The sequence below is a fragment of the Theropithecus gelada genome, chromosome 7b (assembly GCF_003255815.1).
Source record: "Theropithecus gelada isolate Dixy chromosome 7b, Tgel_1.0, whole genome shotgun sequence".
Lineage (NCBI taxonomy): Eukaryota > Metazoa > Chordata > Mammalia > Primates > Cercopithecidae > Theropithecus > Theropithecus gelada.
In genome coordinates, this window is record NC_037675.1 from 19,614,447 (window position 1) to 19,631,308 (window position 16,862).

Here is a 16,862-nt window from a genome sequence, read left to right on the forward strand (position 1 = left end):
CAAGCCTACTTTCAGCATTTTCAGTTTGAAGCCATTTGGTGACTCTCTGAGGAGTTGTCCATCTTTAAAGCACACCCTAAAAATACCTTCTGCTGGAGATGCTAGGACTGGGCAGAAATGGCAGAACCACAGGATGATGGGCCATCAGACTCCCAGCCCCAGGGCTCCAGCACAGTCAGCACAGTCTCACCCAGCTGCAAAGCTGGAACTCCCTGGAGTTTTCAGTATGGTTGCACCAATGCTGCCAGCTTTTATTTTGCCAAAATAGAGTGACAACACAGAGGCCCAACCACATGATCTTGGAGATTTCCCTGTTTTGAAAAATCTTCCCTATACCCAAGAGGACCATCTCCTACCTCTACTCTTCCCTCTCCAGGATGTCATTAACATCTTGAATTCATCGCTCATTATTCTACCAGACATAGTTATTCTCCCAATTACATTACAGACTCTTTGAGGGATGTCTTATTATTCTGTAGTTAAGGTGCCTAGCTCCTAGAATGCTTTGTAACTGAGTGAAAAACCCTTTGGCTTACCAGAAGTCCACCCTGTTCAGGATTAAACATTCTACCTCTTACAAGATACAAACCAAGAGGGTGCTTTGGCACAGGCCTGGTCATGGGTTTCTGCATGCATGAAAGAAGGCATCCCAGGCTGGGAGTCAGGTGGTCTGGGCTCCTCCACCCTAGCTAACAGCTAACTCCATAGCCATGGACACACGCTCGTGCCATGGGTGCAGAGTTTCTAAAGATGTAGGTTTTGGAGATCTCTCTGGTCTCCACCAGGGATACAACACTATGCTAAGCACTGACAGGGTTACTTCATCTATAAACCTCCCAGGCATGGGTGGGAAAACAAGCAGAACTTGTTTTTTATGACACCAACCTAAAGCCTCATTTTAATTTGTTCTGGAAAGACTATTAGTCCTGATGCAGTCACTGCAGATCTACTAATAAACTATCCAACTCCCAGTTGGTGAGGGTGCCAATTTTGAGTATTTGGGGGCCCCTTGCAATAGTAGGTACCAAGCTGTCCTGGGTCAATGACGCCACCTGGTGGCTGGTGTCGGGGTGGGGAGGGTCCCCCGCATTTTCGCTTACGTTCTCGAATCAGGAATCCATCAGCAAACAAAGAGGAAATGTATAATCAGGGCCATAGAGATGACAGAATGGGATGCGGGATGCGGGAGGGGTTTCAGACAGACTGGTCGGGGGAGGCCTCTCTGAGGAGGCAGCATTTAAGCTGAGACTTTCATGAGGAGAGATCAGTCATGCAAAGATCTCAGGAAAAGAGCACTCCAGGCAGGAGCAGTGGTGATCACAAAGGCCCTGAGTTGAAGTGAGTGATTCTGTTTTAGCAACAGCGGGCACCCTGGCCAGCCAGCACAGAGGCAGCGTAGAGGGAGATCATGGGAGGCCTTACTGGGCGGGGGCAGCTGATTCAGAGTGGAAGGGTATTGGGAGTGGGCAGAAGAGTGGTGTGGCACTCTTCCTATTCCTTCATTCTCCGGGTCATTCCTCATGCTTTAGTTAGTTCTGCTTCAGAAGGTATTCCTGTGTTCGGGTATCACAGAAAAGTTTATCTTCCCTTAGTCAGTTTTCCATTCCATTCCATTGGGACCAATCACAAGCCTAACCTTGGCCAATAAATGCGCCGTAGCTGCTCAAACCTCCTTGAGCAGCTGAAGGGTGACCATACACCCAGCCAGCACCAGCACCAGCACCAGCACTCACACCTGGAGAGGTCCATTTCCTTAACATCCCAGCAGGGCGACATCATGCTGTCCCCATAGCTGTGCACTGCCAAGCCACCCACTTTTGCAGAGAAGGAAGCTGAGGGTTAGAGACCTCCACCAGGTACCCCAGAGGTTAGAGATGCAAGTGATGGAGCCAGGGAGCCTGGAACTAGCTACTGAATCTCTCTCAGTTCATAACATAAATTGGAGCTTTGTCTAGTAAAGAAGACCGATGTCAAAGAAGAACCACAGAAATAAATACATCATTATAATTCTGTGTCTACAAAATCATATGTATATAATAATGTGGCCGCCTCCTGAGTTCGAATATGCACAACTCCTGAAGTCAATGCTCTCACAGAAGAGCCTGGGCCACTACCGGGTGGGGCTGAGTGCCTGAGACAGCCCGCCCGCAGCCTTCATCTCAAACAACTCAGCCTGAGTCAGGGCTGCTGCTCTGAGCCCACGTGGAAGGCCCCACCCTGCCCTTGCCTCACCTCTCCAACCTGAGGCTTGGGGCTGTCTCCCAATTCTGCCTTCCCATTGCCTGCTTCAACTGTCCACTGTCCACACTCGTCCCTTTGATGTCCCCCTTCAGTCATTCTGGGGAAACACCTTGTCGTGCCCTGTTGCCCCTGGGGCCTCACATCCCAAAGTGGGGTTCTTCGCCTGGTAACATTCATTGCAGCCTCTCCGATGGGCACAGGGCCTAACTTACACTGTGCACAGAGGGTCCCTCCTTCCTCCCCAAAGTATATATCCCATCCCAGTAAGCCTGTCTTCCTCAAGCCCCAGAATTCAAGAGCAGTATAAACAGCAATTTGCATGCAATATAATGAAGGTACAACCTCTTGTTAATAGTGTTGCCCTGGTACTTCTAGACTCTCATCTTATAAAAGTGTGTTGATTAAAGTCCTTCAAAGCCATTTCCTTGGGTATAGCTGTAAGGAGCCTCTAAAGAGTGGGGGCAGTTGGGATCTTGGCTGGGATCAGTATTGGGCTATCCTTGGTCTCATAGTAGAAAGTGATGCCATCTCCACCCTGAAAATAAACAGAGAAAGAAAAAGAAGAGCTTGTTTCAGCCATTCTGACAAGGTGGGCTTTTGGTGGGGCAGGGATTGTTTTTCCTAAGAGGCCAGGTATTAGCCAGACCAGAGCCTGGTGGCCCTTCTCATACCGTGACGTGCATTTGAAGCTCCTGGGTGAGGCTTTTGTTAACCTGCAGATTTCAGCTCAATAAGTCTATGGTAGGGCCTGGGAGTCTGCATTTCTATCAAGGTCCCAGTAAATGCTGATGCTGCCAGTCTAGGAAGGATGCTTGTTAGTAGCTTGTTAAATACTTGTTAGTAGCTTGTTAGATACTTGTTAATAGCTTGTTAGAAGGGCAGAACCCTGAGCCCCACATCAGACCTATGAATGCAACCTGCCTGTCAATAAGATCCCTGGTGACTCCTGCGCATGTCACCCTGTGAGAAGGCCAGTTTCTAGGGCTTGCCTGCATCCTGTGCTCACGGCAGACATCACTAATCAATCAGGACATTCTGATGAGAGTCAAGATCCTTGTCTACACAGTGCTGCCAGTGCCCCACCAATGCCTGAGAGGCAGCATGAGGAAGAAAGTGAAAAGACTGAGAAGAATCAGACCTGATACATGGCTAATGAAACAGGAGAGAGAGAAGCAAGTCGGGGCAGAGCTGGGTGTTCAGAAACCCAAAGCCAGATAGATTCCTAGGAGAAGCCCCAAAAGTGTCTGCAATGTTGCGGTGAAGCATAAATGCAAAAGAAGGGATGGGTGTTGGGGGAATGGAGCCTGGCATCAGCCAGAGAAGAGTCTGGAGCTGCTGAAAGCCACCTGTAGCATAGATCAGAGAGAAGATCAGGAAGAAGGTTCTAGAAGGGTTGAGAAGCTGCCCACCCAGCTGGAGGTTTCTTGGCCAGGGCTGAAAAAGGAGATTGAAGTCCATCCCATCCCCCTAGCAAGAGAGTCTCTCAAGTGACATAAACCAAGCATCCACCATACGCCAGGCAGAGCTGGCCCTGTCACATCAGCGATCTCAGTTGTGTTTCTGATCCCATGAAGGAGGTACCATCTTCTACAGACAAGGAATCTGTGACCAAGGGAGATTACAAAATGAGGCTGGCAAATGCCCTGCAGGAATCCTTCCCAGTCTACCTGCCTGCAAGGCTAAACTCCTAGGATCATACACACTTATCCTTTGCCGTTATTTATCCTTTTGCAATTCCTTGACAAATTTCTATTGGAGGGTCCTGGGTTGTCTTGTCTGTGAGAGGGATAGGAAGGGATGGGGATGAAGTGGGCACCCAGGGCCCAAGAGAGCAGCCAGGTCAGGGGCAATGCCTCACAGCCAGCAGGACAAGGTTCTGGGTGGTGCTTTCTGTGAGCTTCATCAAGAGTCAGGCAGCAGTGAGGTCTTGTCTATCTCCTTGCAAATGTACTTGTCGCACCTCCACTCTCACCTACCCCCACAAATCCCTTGCTGAGCAAGAATTATTACTTCCATCTTCAGAAAAAGAAGTAGTGGCTCAAAAAGATTAGGCCCAAGTTCTCCCTGAGCTGAGAACAGCACCCACATCTGTTTGATCTCAAAGCTAAGAACCCATTTTAGGCTTATGGAGAAGCGAGTAGGCTTTTGTGGGCTAGCTTGGGCACTAATCACCAATTCTGGCATCATGTTTCTGTGGTGCAATTGAAGTTTTGGGCACTGTGCTGTCAACAAGCTCTTGCACTGCCATTTACTGCTAAGTTAGGAAATACCTGCTTCTCGCATAGAACAAACTTCAGTGGCAACTTCCTACCCAACTTGGTCCTGTGACATCTAGTGGCCAACGGGAGAAGTGCAGTGAAATCGCTGGCCATTGTAAGCAGGTGCAAAAGCTTAGTACTTCCTGGGATTGAAAAAAAAATGCGCTGAAATTCATAATAGCTGAAATATCCATGGAATTTAGAAGACGCATATTTGCGTGCACCTTATAAAGTCTATAATCCCATGTTTTGTTCCTAATATTCATGTTTATTTGCTATCACTGGTGGAAAATACACCATATCCAATTCATTGTCTCTTAATTGATAAACTATCTTTGCAAATAATATAATACAATGTAATGTATAATACAGTGTAATGTAATGCAATCTCGATGCTTGCAGACATGCTCAATAATAAAGAACATTATAAATATGAAAACACTATAGGTCACTAATTAATCCATTCCCTTGGGGGTGGAGTGTTTTAGAATCACCACAATGCCATATGAAACTAGATGAAAATATACATAAATAGGTTTCCTGTCTGCTACACACATAACAGGCTTCCTGTCTGCCTAAACATGTTATAAGACATGATGTGCTTTATAGAAGCTTTCTGATTACAGGGGAACCTCAAGAGTGCTGCCTAAGTAACTCTCATTCCACAAAGACACAACTGCAAGAGGATCCCCAGACATTCTCATGAGTACACAGATTCTAACAACCCCTCTATTCCCCACTCTGATCTCCACCCCAAGACTCACATAATGGCAAAAATCCAAGGGAAGATTCTTGGGTAACTAATGTTCTTTTACAGGGGGTCCCGGATGAAGGGCAGGGGAAAGTCTTGTCACTGTGGGACTAGGATAGAAGAATCCAAGAGTGATTCGCCAAACCTTAACATACTCAAATTATTTTTGGCTTGGCAAAATGTATGTTGCTAAGCCCCCTTTCCTGACAGTGTTATACCCATGTGAATTTCAAGGGAAATTCAATATGTATGTTTCTGATTTTCTTAGGCTTATCTCAGTACAATTATTTAGCAAGAACCACTTTGTGTTCAAGAATCTTCCTGAACCCTTTCTTTTGTAAGCCCCCTGAAACAATTTTCCTTTTAACCAGGAAGTATGTTTTATCTGCAGTAAATTGAACTGAAACCCCAAAAATTGTGGTTCAAAATTCAGAATTCTTGAATTTTGAAGGAGATTGGAAAGTCTGCAAACAACTTCTCACATCACTGAGAATGGCTGGTGGTGGTATTGAGAGGTGTGAAGTATTATGAGCAAAATTCAGTGATTATATGGAGTGACATTTTGTTTACTTTAAAACAAAGTCTGACTTCTTGCTGCCGGGGTTGAGTGCTGGCCTGACCAAGTATCTTCCAGGTCTGGGTGGCCCAGGGACTTGTACAGTCACTCAATCTCTCTGAGTATTGGTGCCTTCCTCAGTAGATGTGAGGACACAACTAACACCTATGGGCACCAGAGGATGGCAGCTCCACGGGGCTTTTGTACCAAAGAGATTCTCTTCCCTAGTAGGACCTCATCATCCAACCATCCAATTTAGGCAATTAAAGCTGTGAATGAATCAATGAGCTAGCTCCATTTATTCCATCCCAGAGCTCGTTTTTGTTTTTTAATATACTATAAGCCTGAGCACAGCACATCAAGGTTATTTGATTAAGGTCAAAAATAACAGAGATGGTGATAAGATTTTTATATCTGTGCTGCTCTGCTTATACAAAAATGAGATCATTATTCCACGTGAGTTTAAAAGTTTGCTTTTCTTGTCATAGCAATGGCCAACAGTCAGCTATGCTGGTTAGGATTAAGTCGGCCACATATAACAGAAAACCCAAATGGCGAGCTTTAATAATACAGGGATTTTCGTTTTGCTCACATGAAAAAAAATCCAAGAAAAAATATCCAGGGATGAAAGGCTCGTTCCAGGGCCATCAGGGACCCAGGTTCTTCTTAAGTATTTCTTCCAACTTCCTTACCATGGAATTTGCATTTCAGAATTGCATTATGGTTACATGATGGCTGCTGGAGACCCAGCTCTCATGTACATGTTCCAGGCAGCAGAAAGGAATAAGAGCTTTTCAGCTAACTCAGTCCCATGTAAAGAGCTTCTTTGGTCCTGAACTCCTGGCCTCAAATGATCCTCCCACTTCCACCTCCCAAAGCGCTGGGGTTACAGGCATGAGCCACCATGCCTAAGAGCTTCTTTGGAAGCCCAAACCAAAAACTTCAGCTTATACTTCTTTAACCACCCATCTGCAAGAGAGGCTGGGAAATAGGTTTTATCAAAGCCAATTGCCACCCTCGATAACATGGGATTCCACTGGCAAGAAAGGAGAGAACTATCGGGTACTCAACTAGCTCTTTCTACCTTACCCTCCATGCTCTCTCCTGGCTGGGCCACAACTCTCATCCACTGGAAGACAGACCAAGGGGAAAGCTCTGGCAGCTGTGAACTGGCGGGGTGTGTGTGTGTGTGTGCGCGCGCGCGCACGTGTGCGTGCATGTGTATGTGTGTATATGTATATGGTGTGCATGTGTGTGTATGGCTGCACTGAGGCTGACCTGCAAATACCATGAGGCTGACCTGCAAATACCATGATGTGTCCTCTTTGCTTTTATGTAATGAGTTCTCCGTTTGCTTCTGCCTGGTCTAAGACTGATTTGCCTCAGCCTAATATTGTGTGGGGAAGGCTTTCCCCAGGACCAGAAAGGACTGGCAGAGCTGGAGAGAAAGCAGCTGGAGGAGCTGTGTGGTGGGCTGGCAGCTCCTTTCTCTTCACCGTGTTTGGGTGTTATCAGCTCCTCTTTCTCCAACCTGGGGTGCTCCTGCCTCCATATAATCAATCACTGATGGAAACTCGCAGGGAAAAAGATTTGTTTGTGTGTCCCTTGAGGACAGAACAATATTGTAGTATTTGATGGGTCTTAATTTATAGTAAGCTTGAAAGGTAAGTAGTTGCCTATTCTAGTCAGCTTAAGGCAACACCGAATGACTCACAAGAAACATGGAATTGACTTCACTGATACCAGCAGGGAGGTGCTCACAGTGAAGTCAACCTTCCCTCACCACAGGGGCACACGCCACCCTCATTTTATAGCCAAAAAACCTGAAGTTAGGTCACCTCCCTGAGTCACCCAAGAGCTGGCCTGAGAGCTACACAGTGGGGTGACTGGGCTTCCCTACATCAAAAAACTACCCTCAGCCCAGGGGCCTGGCTCTCTAGGAAGGGGTTCAGAATGCACACCCAAGTCCCAGGCCCCTGCCTCAACTCCACGACACTGAGGGAGGTGAGCAGACTGGGTGGGAGAGGCAGCTTTGCAGCTGACCAGAGGCTGTGGGGACACAAGGGATGCTCAGCAGACCTGGGCATCTCTCCACAAGGCTCAGGTACCAGATCTGAAATATCATGAAACACAGCAGGGGGTCCATCAATATCATCATCATTACTCATTACATTTGCTTCAGACCCCAACATCACCCACAGATGATTATGGGTTTAAAAATGAAATGAGGTTGAACTTAGGGGGTGACCACCTGACTTCTGTTTTATCTTAGTCTTTTATTCATGCTTCTTTTTACTAAGTGTTCATCCGCAAACAAGCCTGCAACATGACTTGTCCGGGACTCAGCTCATTTGATGCACCAATAAGACAAGCAGCAGACAACAGCAGCACCACGGAGCTGAAAACAAAATGAATAAATACTTTTTCACAATGAAATGAGCAGAGGGACTGTTGACTTGGGGAGCTCCCGCAAGCCAGAGACAAGTGGGGGGAACTTGCTGACTTCCAAGAAGAAAAGCCAGCAAAGAGGAACCAGTCTCCAGGAAGAATACGAAAATGAAGAGCTGGTATGTGATAGCCCTTTAAAGTTTATAAAGCACTTCCTGAGAGCCTTATCTTGCTTGAGCCTCCCCAAACACTGTAAAGTGGGAAGGAGATTATGGAAAAGAAAACTGAAGTTCAGAGAGATCAATATCCAACCCAAGGGTGCATAGCTGCAACTCAGGTCAGGGATGTGATCAGAAGGGGCTGGGCCTCTGCCACCTCCGATGCTCAGGCAACTCACCACCGAACCGAACACCCAGCAACACACTGTGAGCAAAAATAAATCTTCCTCCTTTCCAGCCCCTATGGCCCCTGCCTCTGAGGCCACAGCTAGGAGGTACGATTCCTAGGAAAGGCACAAGGAAGAGGGATACTCCCACCATTTTTGACCTTCAAAGCACTTGGTGTCTTCACTATGTCCTATGCAGCCCCAATGACGTGGGACCGCCCTGGGTCATAGGTGCTCACCTGCCTGAAAGAATAGGACAGAGGAATGTCAGAAAAGCCCCTCCTCCCTGCCGTGCACCACTCACTCTCACACAGTCTGGCTTTAGTTTCTCCCCCGATGGTGATGTCTGGGACAAGTATCTGCACGCTTCTGTTTACTCACCTGTAAAATGGGGAGAAGCACATTTGCCTCCACCCCTCCCGCCGATGGGAGCAGAGGTAGAGCCTGCTTGTCTGGACAAGCCCAGAGCTAAGCCCATCCTCCTGATCTGCTCTCTGTGACAAAGTCTATGGCTAAGTGCTCCACTCTGATCTCAGGCTCCCAGGATCACGTGGGTATCAAACGGAGGAGCTGCAGGTGAGCCAGTCGGCATCATTGCAACTGGCTCCTGAGATCACGCCTCGGGTCACAAGGACGTCTGAGTGTGAGGTGAGGTGGCTTTCATTCCTGACTTCATAGCCAACAAAGTGGTGGCTGTCTGTCTTTGACCAAACAGGCTCGACTATCTTCCCTAAAGGAGCAGAGTTCTACGCTCAGTGCCATTTGCCTCCCCCATTAATCCAAAATTATTTAATTAACACAATTTCCTCTATAAATTTTATTTCAGATTTCTTAAAAAAATCCTGGCAGCGACATAATTTCAACCATCCAGGATCCCAGATAAAGTCTCAGAATGGGAGTTCAGTTTGTAAAGCATCCCTAGTTGCAGCTTCCTGGGGCCTGGTGCACCCACTGGCCTTGGGCTCCTGGCCTCTATCTATGCAGGAAGGGTTTGTCGATACACCCTGACGGTCCTCTTGGGTTCAGGCACCCAAATGCTAGGGCTCAGCACCCAGCCAGAGGCCCTGGCATGGCACATCTACCCAGATGCTTTCGGGAGACCTAAGTGGGAGCCGTGGGGCCAGTCAAGATGGCAGGGAGGCCAGGATTTGGCAGAAGCGGCTGAGGAAAGAGCTGGCATTGCTCAGACTCACCAGTGTTAGCCAGCCGATATTGGTCAAGGCTGCCCCGTTCGAGGGTCCATTATCCCCTTTTCCCGGCCTCAGCTGTGCACTCCAGGCCATAGCAGCACAAGAACTTTCCACCACCACAGGGTAAGGAACAGATGCGGGGTTTCCAAAAGCTTCAAAACTTACCCCTCTATCCAGCAGGACACCAGGGGACAGAGATGGACACGGAGGCCTCAAAACAGGAGGAGCCTCAGGAAAATAAGAAGACCCCTCTCCATTGTTGATTACTTGGGGTTACTCATACAAAGAGATGGACTGAAGGGCCTGAGCCTATCTGAGGATTAAAGCACAGCTTTTGTCAGGAATTCGTGCCTCCTGTCTTTGTTCCAGCAACCTGAGGAATGGCATGCATCAGAAGCCGCTTCCGTGTCTCAGATGGGGGCTGTATCAAGTCCTGGGGGTCGATGGAGCATTTCCCAAATGGCAAAAGGAGAGGAGCTAGACTTACCTCCCACTCCTGGGAAGTTATGCCCGACAAGAGTTTCAACTCTTAAAATGATTAGCAGCAAAGATCTCATGTGCTTTCTTTTTAATTATCATTTTTTAATCGAGGTATAATTTATGCATTTAAAAAACCAAATTAATTGCACTCCAGGGCTCTGGGATGGAGGGCGGTGTGCGCCTGTGAAGGTCAGAGTCCCAGCGGCGCCAGGGCTCCACAGCGTAGAGCTGCAATGGTCCAGCGTTTTGCTTTCGCCTTCTGCCCCACTGCGTGTGAAGCCCCAGGGCCGCAGGGAAATTCCAGGCCAGCTGGGCCGGGGTGCGCCAGCCGGCGGTCCCCGCTAGGGCAGGGTGGGGCGCAGCGGGTGTCTGTCCTGCGAGCGGGGATCGGGCCGCTGGACCCAAGACCAGGGCACGTGCGCAGCGACGCGGGGCAGCCCCGCCAGGAGCCCCGACTCCGGCGCGGCGCAAGGCCCAGCGGAGAGCGGGCATTCTGGAGAGCTGCAAGCCGGCCGAAGTTGGGCGAGCGCTCTGTGCGGCGACTGGGAGGGGGCTGCAGGTGCCGCGGGAAGAGCTCGCCCGGCTTCGGGGAGGCAGCTGGGCGCTGTGGCCTCTGCGGCTCAGCTCCCTGCCGGGTCGGGTGTCCCAGCCCTGCGACTTCCGGGGCCCGGCGGCGCTTCGGGGAGCTAGTCCAAAGCCAACTTCCAGGGCGAGAGAGCGCACGGCGCGGTAGCCGGGACGGTCCGCAGCACGCGGGCAGAGCTGCCGGCACTCGGGCTCCTGCAGGGGCGGCGGGCGGGGTGGGGTGAAGCGAGCGGGCCCCCCTCCCCTTCCCTCTCCTCCCTCCCGCAGCCCGCCCGCCCTTCCTCCGGTCCTGCAGCCAATTAGACGGCCCCCTCGGGAGGGAGGCGTGGGGCGCTGCATAAAGCGGCGGGGAGCTGTCACCCCGGGAGCAGGCTGCGCAGTGCCCAGGCCGAGCCGGTGCGCCGCAGACTAGGGCGCCTCGGGCCAGGGAGCGCGGAGGAGCCATGGCCACCACTAACGGGGCCGTGGAAAACGGGCAGCCGGACAGGAAGCCGCCTGCCCTGCCGCGCCCTATCCGCAACCTGGAGGTCAAGTTCACCAAGGTGAGGTGGGCTCCCCTCCCACCCGACGGCCGCCAGCCTCTGCGCTGGGCAGCCAGCTTCGGGGCGACGTGGGCGAGGGACCAGTAGGCAGAGGGTCCCCCGGGCGCTCCCGAGACCCGAGCCCCTGCCGGGGCTCGGCCCTCTCGAAACCGCACCCTTCGCGGGGCATCTTGGGCGGGATCGCCGGCGGCGGGGCTCGGCGCTGTGAGCCTCGAAGGCGGGAAACCGAGGCCGTCTAGCGCCCGCGCGGTGCCAGGCTGCACGCATCCCTGCGAGGCCCCGACGTGTGCTTTCACTGCTTTGATCACGAGTGGAGGTGCGCGGTGTTCTCCCTCCCCAAAAACCCCTGGGATGATTTCCCGGGTGGACGCGTCTGGCTTTGAGAGGGTCAGAGGTGCCCGAGAACGCCAAGAGAGAGTCCGGGAGCCAGATCGCGGAGCTGCAGTTAGAAGACTGGGGAAACAGGTCCTCTGAGCAAAGCGCATCGGGCACCTTCCGTGCTTAGTTTATACCCAGCTCACCAGCAGAATAGGGGGAGTAGGAAGGTGCTCACTTACTGATGAAACCTCCCCGGAGCCCAGAGGTCCCGGTGTTTACAGGCAAGGAGCGCGATTCGGAAGGTCGCAGATCTGGGCCTTTGGGAAGCCGTGGGTAGCAAGGCCCAGCGGCCAGGCTCCGTCGCGCCGCAGGAGCGCACGGTTCTCTGCCTCCTTGCGCTGTGGGCTGGGAGGCTAGAGCGTTGGCAGAACGGTGAGATTACCTGCCTGGGGCAGAAAGGAATAAAAGAAGATGGTAAGGCCTCCGAGGCCTCTGAGCTGGGGCTGAGGAGGGCCAAGAGACCCGGGTGCGGAAGCGCGACCCAATGGAGGACACCCCCAGGCTGTCTGGGGTGCGCTTCTGTCCATGGGCCGGTGCTGGGGCACTTTAGAGGCACAGGCCAGGCCGAGAGCCATTGCCTTCACTTTCCCCACCTTTGGCTTCTCTTGATTTTTGCTTTTATCCATAGCCCCCAACTCCAGCTGACACCGCACTTAGAGAATTTCCTCATCCGTTTTACTTTAAGAAGTAGCAATTATCTTTCTCAAAGAGTTTCAATCAAGCGGAGAAAGTTACAGGGCACTACGTGTGGCCTTCGGATTTAGGTCTCTTGGCACTTAATTCCCAATGTCGGCTGAGCCTCTGATCACATGACATTTAAATTAAGTGTTTTCAGAAGGCTCTGTAATCAACAAAGACACATCGCTGTAAACTAAACGCTGAAAATTATTCTTAATGTAGTTTTCTTTGTAATATCAGCTTCAGAGTGAAAATTCCAACACGAATTCTGGGAAGAGTGAAAATGATACCTTAATTTTGTAAGACCCTAGCCCTAGGTGCTTGGCTGCTGCTGCGGGTGGTGAAGTGGGGAGGTTGTTTGTTTTCTTTTGGTTGTACAGGATTTCAAAATACTATATATAGAAACAAGAAAGTAAATGTATTATGGTCCTTTTACTTTTTATGTTTTTGAGTCCTATCAGCAATCTGACCACATACAAAAAGTTTACCTCTTTCTCTATGATTTTTAGGACACTTTTAAAGTGTAAATATAGCCCTTATGGCGATCTTAGACAATTCACAGAGCAGTAATTGCCTGTTGTCTTGGTGGGTGCGCAACCTTTGCCAGTTAAAGGGAACCAGTGAAGGAGTGAGGTTGAGGGATGGTGGTCGATGGGTCTGGAGTGCTGGGATCTTGAGGGGTCTCCCAGGCGATGAAGGCCCCAACTGCCTCACACTGGCTGCTCCCTCCCCACCCGTTGGGGGACAGTGCTGCTGCCTGCTCTGTCCTGGCTCCTGGCCCATCTCTGCAGAGACCTCCCCATAGCAGTTGTGGACCCGGGCAGCTTGCGTGGCTGAGGGTGGCCAGCCAGTGCCCTGGCACAGGCCTCAGGGAGTCTGGACAGGAGAGGCCGCCGAGAGTGAGGCCACCAACAGTGCCTGCCGAGGGAAGGAGCGGGATAAACTGAAGTTCAGGACTGAGGCCCAGGGTGGGTGAGTGGCCCGGCAGGTGGGTGGCCTGGCAGGAGAGCAGACGGTGGAGCATGGTAGCCAGCAGTGGTCTGCTATTTCCCAAAACTGACTCACGGTGCTTCTCGATAATGGGGTACACACCAGCGTTGGCCCATCTGAGCCCCAGCCCCAGCAGTGCCATTTCCAGGGTGGTCTAACTTTCAGAAGGATGACTTTGTCAAAGCCCCTTCATTCGTCCTCACATGTTAACATTGCGTTCTCTAGGGTCATGCTGTATGATTCTGGAGAGCTGAGAGCCCCTCCAGGGTCCCCACACAGATCTCAGAGGATGGAAGTCCCTTGAAATTTAGGGGACCTCTTTCCTTCCTTATAAAATTTCTTCCAGTAGCAGAGATTCTCTTCAAAGTTTTCTGATTTTAAAACACCAGTTTTTATTATCTCTCTTATGAAAAATAAAATTCCCCCAAATCTCCTTTTCTGAAAGCATATTCTTTTTGAGTTTAGCTGAGTGGCCTGTTGTCAGATGGAAGTTACTGGAAATTGGAATCAATAGGATTCACTTGCATGACTGCCATCTCACCTCAACCTGAGACACCTTACAGCTCAGTCCTGATTCCATGTCATTCTGTTCCTTTTGTAAAATGTGAACCATGTCTACAGCTCAATGTAGCTTAATGCTATACCTCTCTAAGGTTTGTCGTATGCTAATCCACAAATCAAAGACAATGATTCCTTCTAGACCCTTTACTCTGATTTGGAGTTCAGAACAATACAGCCAGCATAATCAGTAGGCCGTATTTATATACCCTTTCCTTATATTTGTGCTTTTGTTTTGTTTTTGTGGAGAGAAAAATCAACAGTAGAAACCACTTACAAGATTACTTACTACTGTAGTGTGGTATAAAGAAAAAGATTTTACAAAATTAAAAACATAGTGATGGGAAAATACGGTTAGAGTCAAATAGTCTGATTTTGTTTTAAGGTTGCTGGTTACAGATCAATGTCATGAACAAACAGTAATTTTTTTTGGAGGAGCGTGCTTGGAGATGAAGTATAGCAGACATCCGATCATTGTAATCTGTTTTCAGTCCCCTTATTTATATTCTCTTCTGCCACCTTCTCATTTTCCCTCCCCCTTGGAATTGATACCAGGAAGGACCTAGAATCAGCAATTTTCACTGACAGCCTCTATTATCTAACCCACGAAATTTCATCTTTCTACAAATGGGCCCCTCTTCCTGGCTGCACTTTCCTCCCCGCACTAACTTAACTCTTCTTCCCCAGTTATTAATTTCTCGCTGTTACCAAGTGATGACTTGCTGCATGGCAAAAGTGAACTCTCGGATTTAGTTTCAGCTGGAAGAATAAACCTGTAATTGTAGCCTGACCTTTTCCTGGTGCACTTCCCTGGGGGCCTGGCCTCACGTTGGAGATGCTAAGCTTCCAGAAGCCAGACAGGCACATCCCACTGGTGACAGATGCTCTCGGTCCTGGATTCCAAACTGGGGGGCAGCTGGTCTCTGCTCACCTGCCCAGCCAGAGTCTGCCTCTTGTGCTTGGTCCCCAGAGGACTCAGACCAGGCTTCCTCACGCATGAGCTTCAGAGGTTTTTGTGGGGGTTTTTTTTGTTGTTTTTTTGGTTTTTTTTTTTACATTCTATCAACTTTTAAGTTCTGGGGTATATGCGCAGATTTGTTACATAAGTAAACATGTGCCATGGTGGTTTGCTGCACAGATCAACCCATCACCCGGGTATTAAGCTCGAGCTGTGGAGTTTATACAGGAAGCTGAATACAGAGAACGTAACCAAGACACATTCTTAGGAGATGGCTGCCCTCTCTCATCTGTCGTCACTGGGGAGTCAAATATTCCAAATGAATCAATTTCACAATAATTGAAATTAGCCCTTGAGGACGCAATTCTTCCTTTAAACGATTCACAGAGAAGTAAAGTAAAGCTATGTATATACCATATGCAGATAGAGGTAAAAACGGAACCTGATGAACTAACTCTGTACTCAGAAATTATTGATGGCATTTTACTTGATAGACATGCATGTTAGCCATTTCTGCCACAGAGGTTTTTCTGATGCTGTGATAGGCTGTGATGAGGAAGCCATTCCAAGTTGGTGTAGCAGGAGTTTGTGTGTCTTCTGGCTGGGCAGCCGGGGACCTCCGTGCTGTCAGAATGTGTTTTGTGTATTGTCTGTCATGTCTGTTCCTAGTTCTTCTCCAAAAGTCCTCTCTTTTAATGTGACATTATTAAGATGATTAGAACTTAGTGTAAACTAACAGTAAATAGTACATATGTTTCAGTGCATGAAGTTCATATGTTCTTCTTAGTCTGCTCATGATATCTTGTTTAAAAAATTTTCATTCTCATCTGCATTCTGGATCACTGAGGTTCCCAGAAAAGTGATTTCTGTGGGTTATATAAACAGTTATTTGTGACATCTCTTAATGTAACCTGGAAAGTTTCTAACCCAGACATTTAACTTTGTATTTCAACACTGGTTTATTGTCAAGCTTCGGAGGTTTTTGTGGGGTTTTTTTTGTTTGTTTGTTTGTTTTGACATTTTATCAACTTTTATTTTAAGTTCTAGGGTACACGTGCAGGATGTGCGGGTCTGTTACATAGGTAAACATGTGCCATGGTGGTTTGCTATGAAATTACACATTTTAAGGGGAATGCTGGGGAGGGACATGCTGATGTGCATTGGTGAAAACTGAAGGGTAATGGTGAGATCCTCCTCAAATTGAGCTCCTTGGTAATCAGTCTTGCTGGGTGTTGCCGCTGAAAGGAGAAAGGGAGTGCTCAGTGTGTCCTTACCCTTCAGGGGCAGGCGGACTGCTTGGGACTTTTATATATATAAACCTATTGACTCTTCTTCCAAAGTCTATGAGGGTATAAGATTCCATTCACAGCCTCTATTTAACCATTTAACTTAGCCGTTCCTCTGTAAATCCATGTTATTGCTGAAAAAATAATAATAATTTAGAAAAAATCTCTAACTGACTTTAGTTTTATTTGACCAAAACTTGAATTTCGAGTCTGTCCTGGTTGATCTGTTGGTCATGTGGTCCTGGGACTCTGTCCCCCTCCGGGTCTCATCTATAAAATGTTGAAGGGGAGAGGGAAGCAGCAGGGAGGAAGGTGGACAAGATGGATAAGACGTTACCTAAGGTCCTTAGCATGTTAAAATTATATGATTTTGATCTAAACCTAATTCGTTACACTTCCTTTCCTGGTTAGATATTTATCAACAATGAATGGCATGAATCCAAGAGTGGAAAAAAGTTTGCCACATATAACCCTTCAACTCTGGAGAAAATATGTGAAGTGGAAGAAGGAGATAAGGTAAATACTTTAAAAAAAAACAAAAAACAGTTGCTCTAAGTAATTCAATTATAGATGACCAAAGGATAAGGAAGCAGTTTGGCTTAGCTATAAGATAGAACTGGCCCATCCTAGGGGCAGGG

General features: G+C 48.7%; 1 protein-coding gene across 3 annotated transcripts in view; it reads left to right on the forward strand.

Moving 5' to 3' along the window:
* The first annotated feature begins 10,739 nt into the window (after nt 1–10,739).
* Nucleotides 10,740–16,862, forward strand: part of ALDH1A3 (aldehyde dehydrogenase 1 family member A3) — a 36,297-nt gene continuing 30,174 nt past the window's right edge. For 2 of the 3 annotated variants that reach the window (XM_025391390.1, XM_025391391.1), the window contains exons 1-2: nt 10,740–11,376; nt 16,636–16,740. In XM_025391390.1, the coding sequence (XP_025247175.1) occupies nt 11,278–11,376; nt 16,636–16,740 (204 nt within the window). In that variant the 5' untranslated portion in view covers nt 10,740–11,277. The remainder of the gene's footprint in view (nt 11,377–16,635; nt 16,741–16,862) is intronic. The other variant, XM_025391392.1, reaches the window with a different exon arrangement.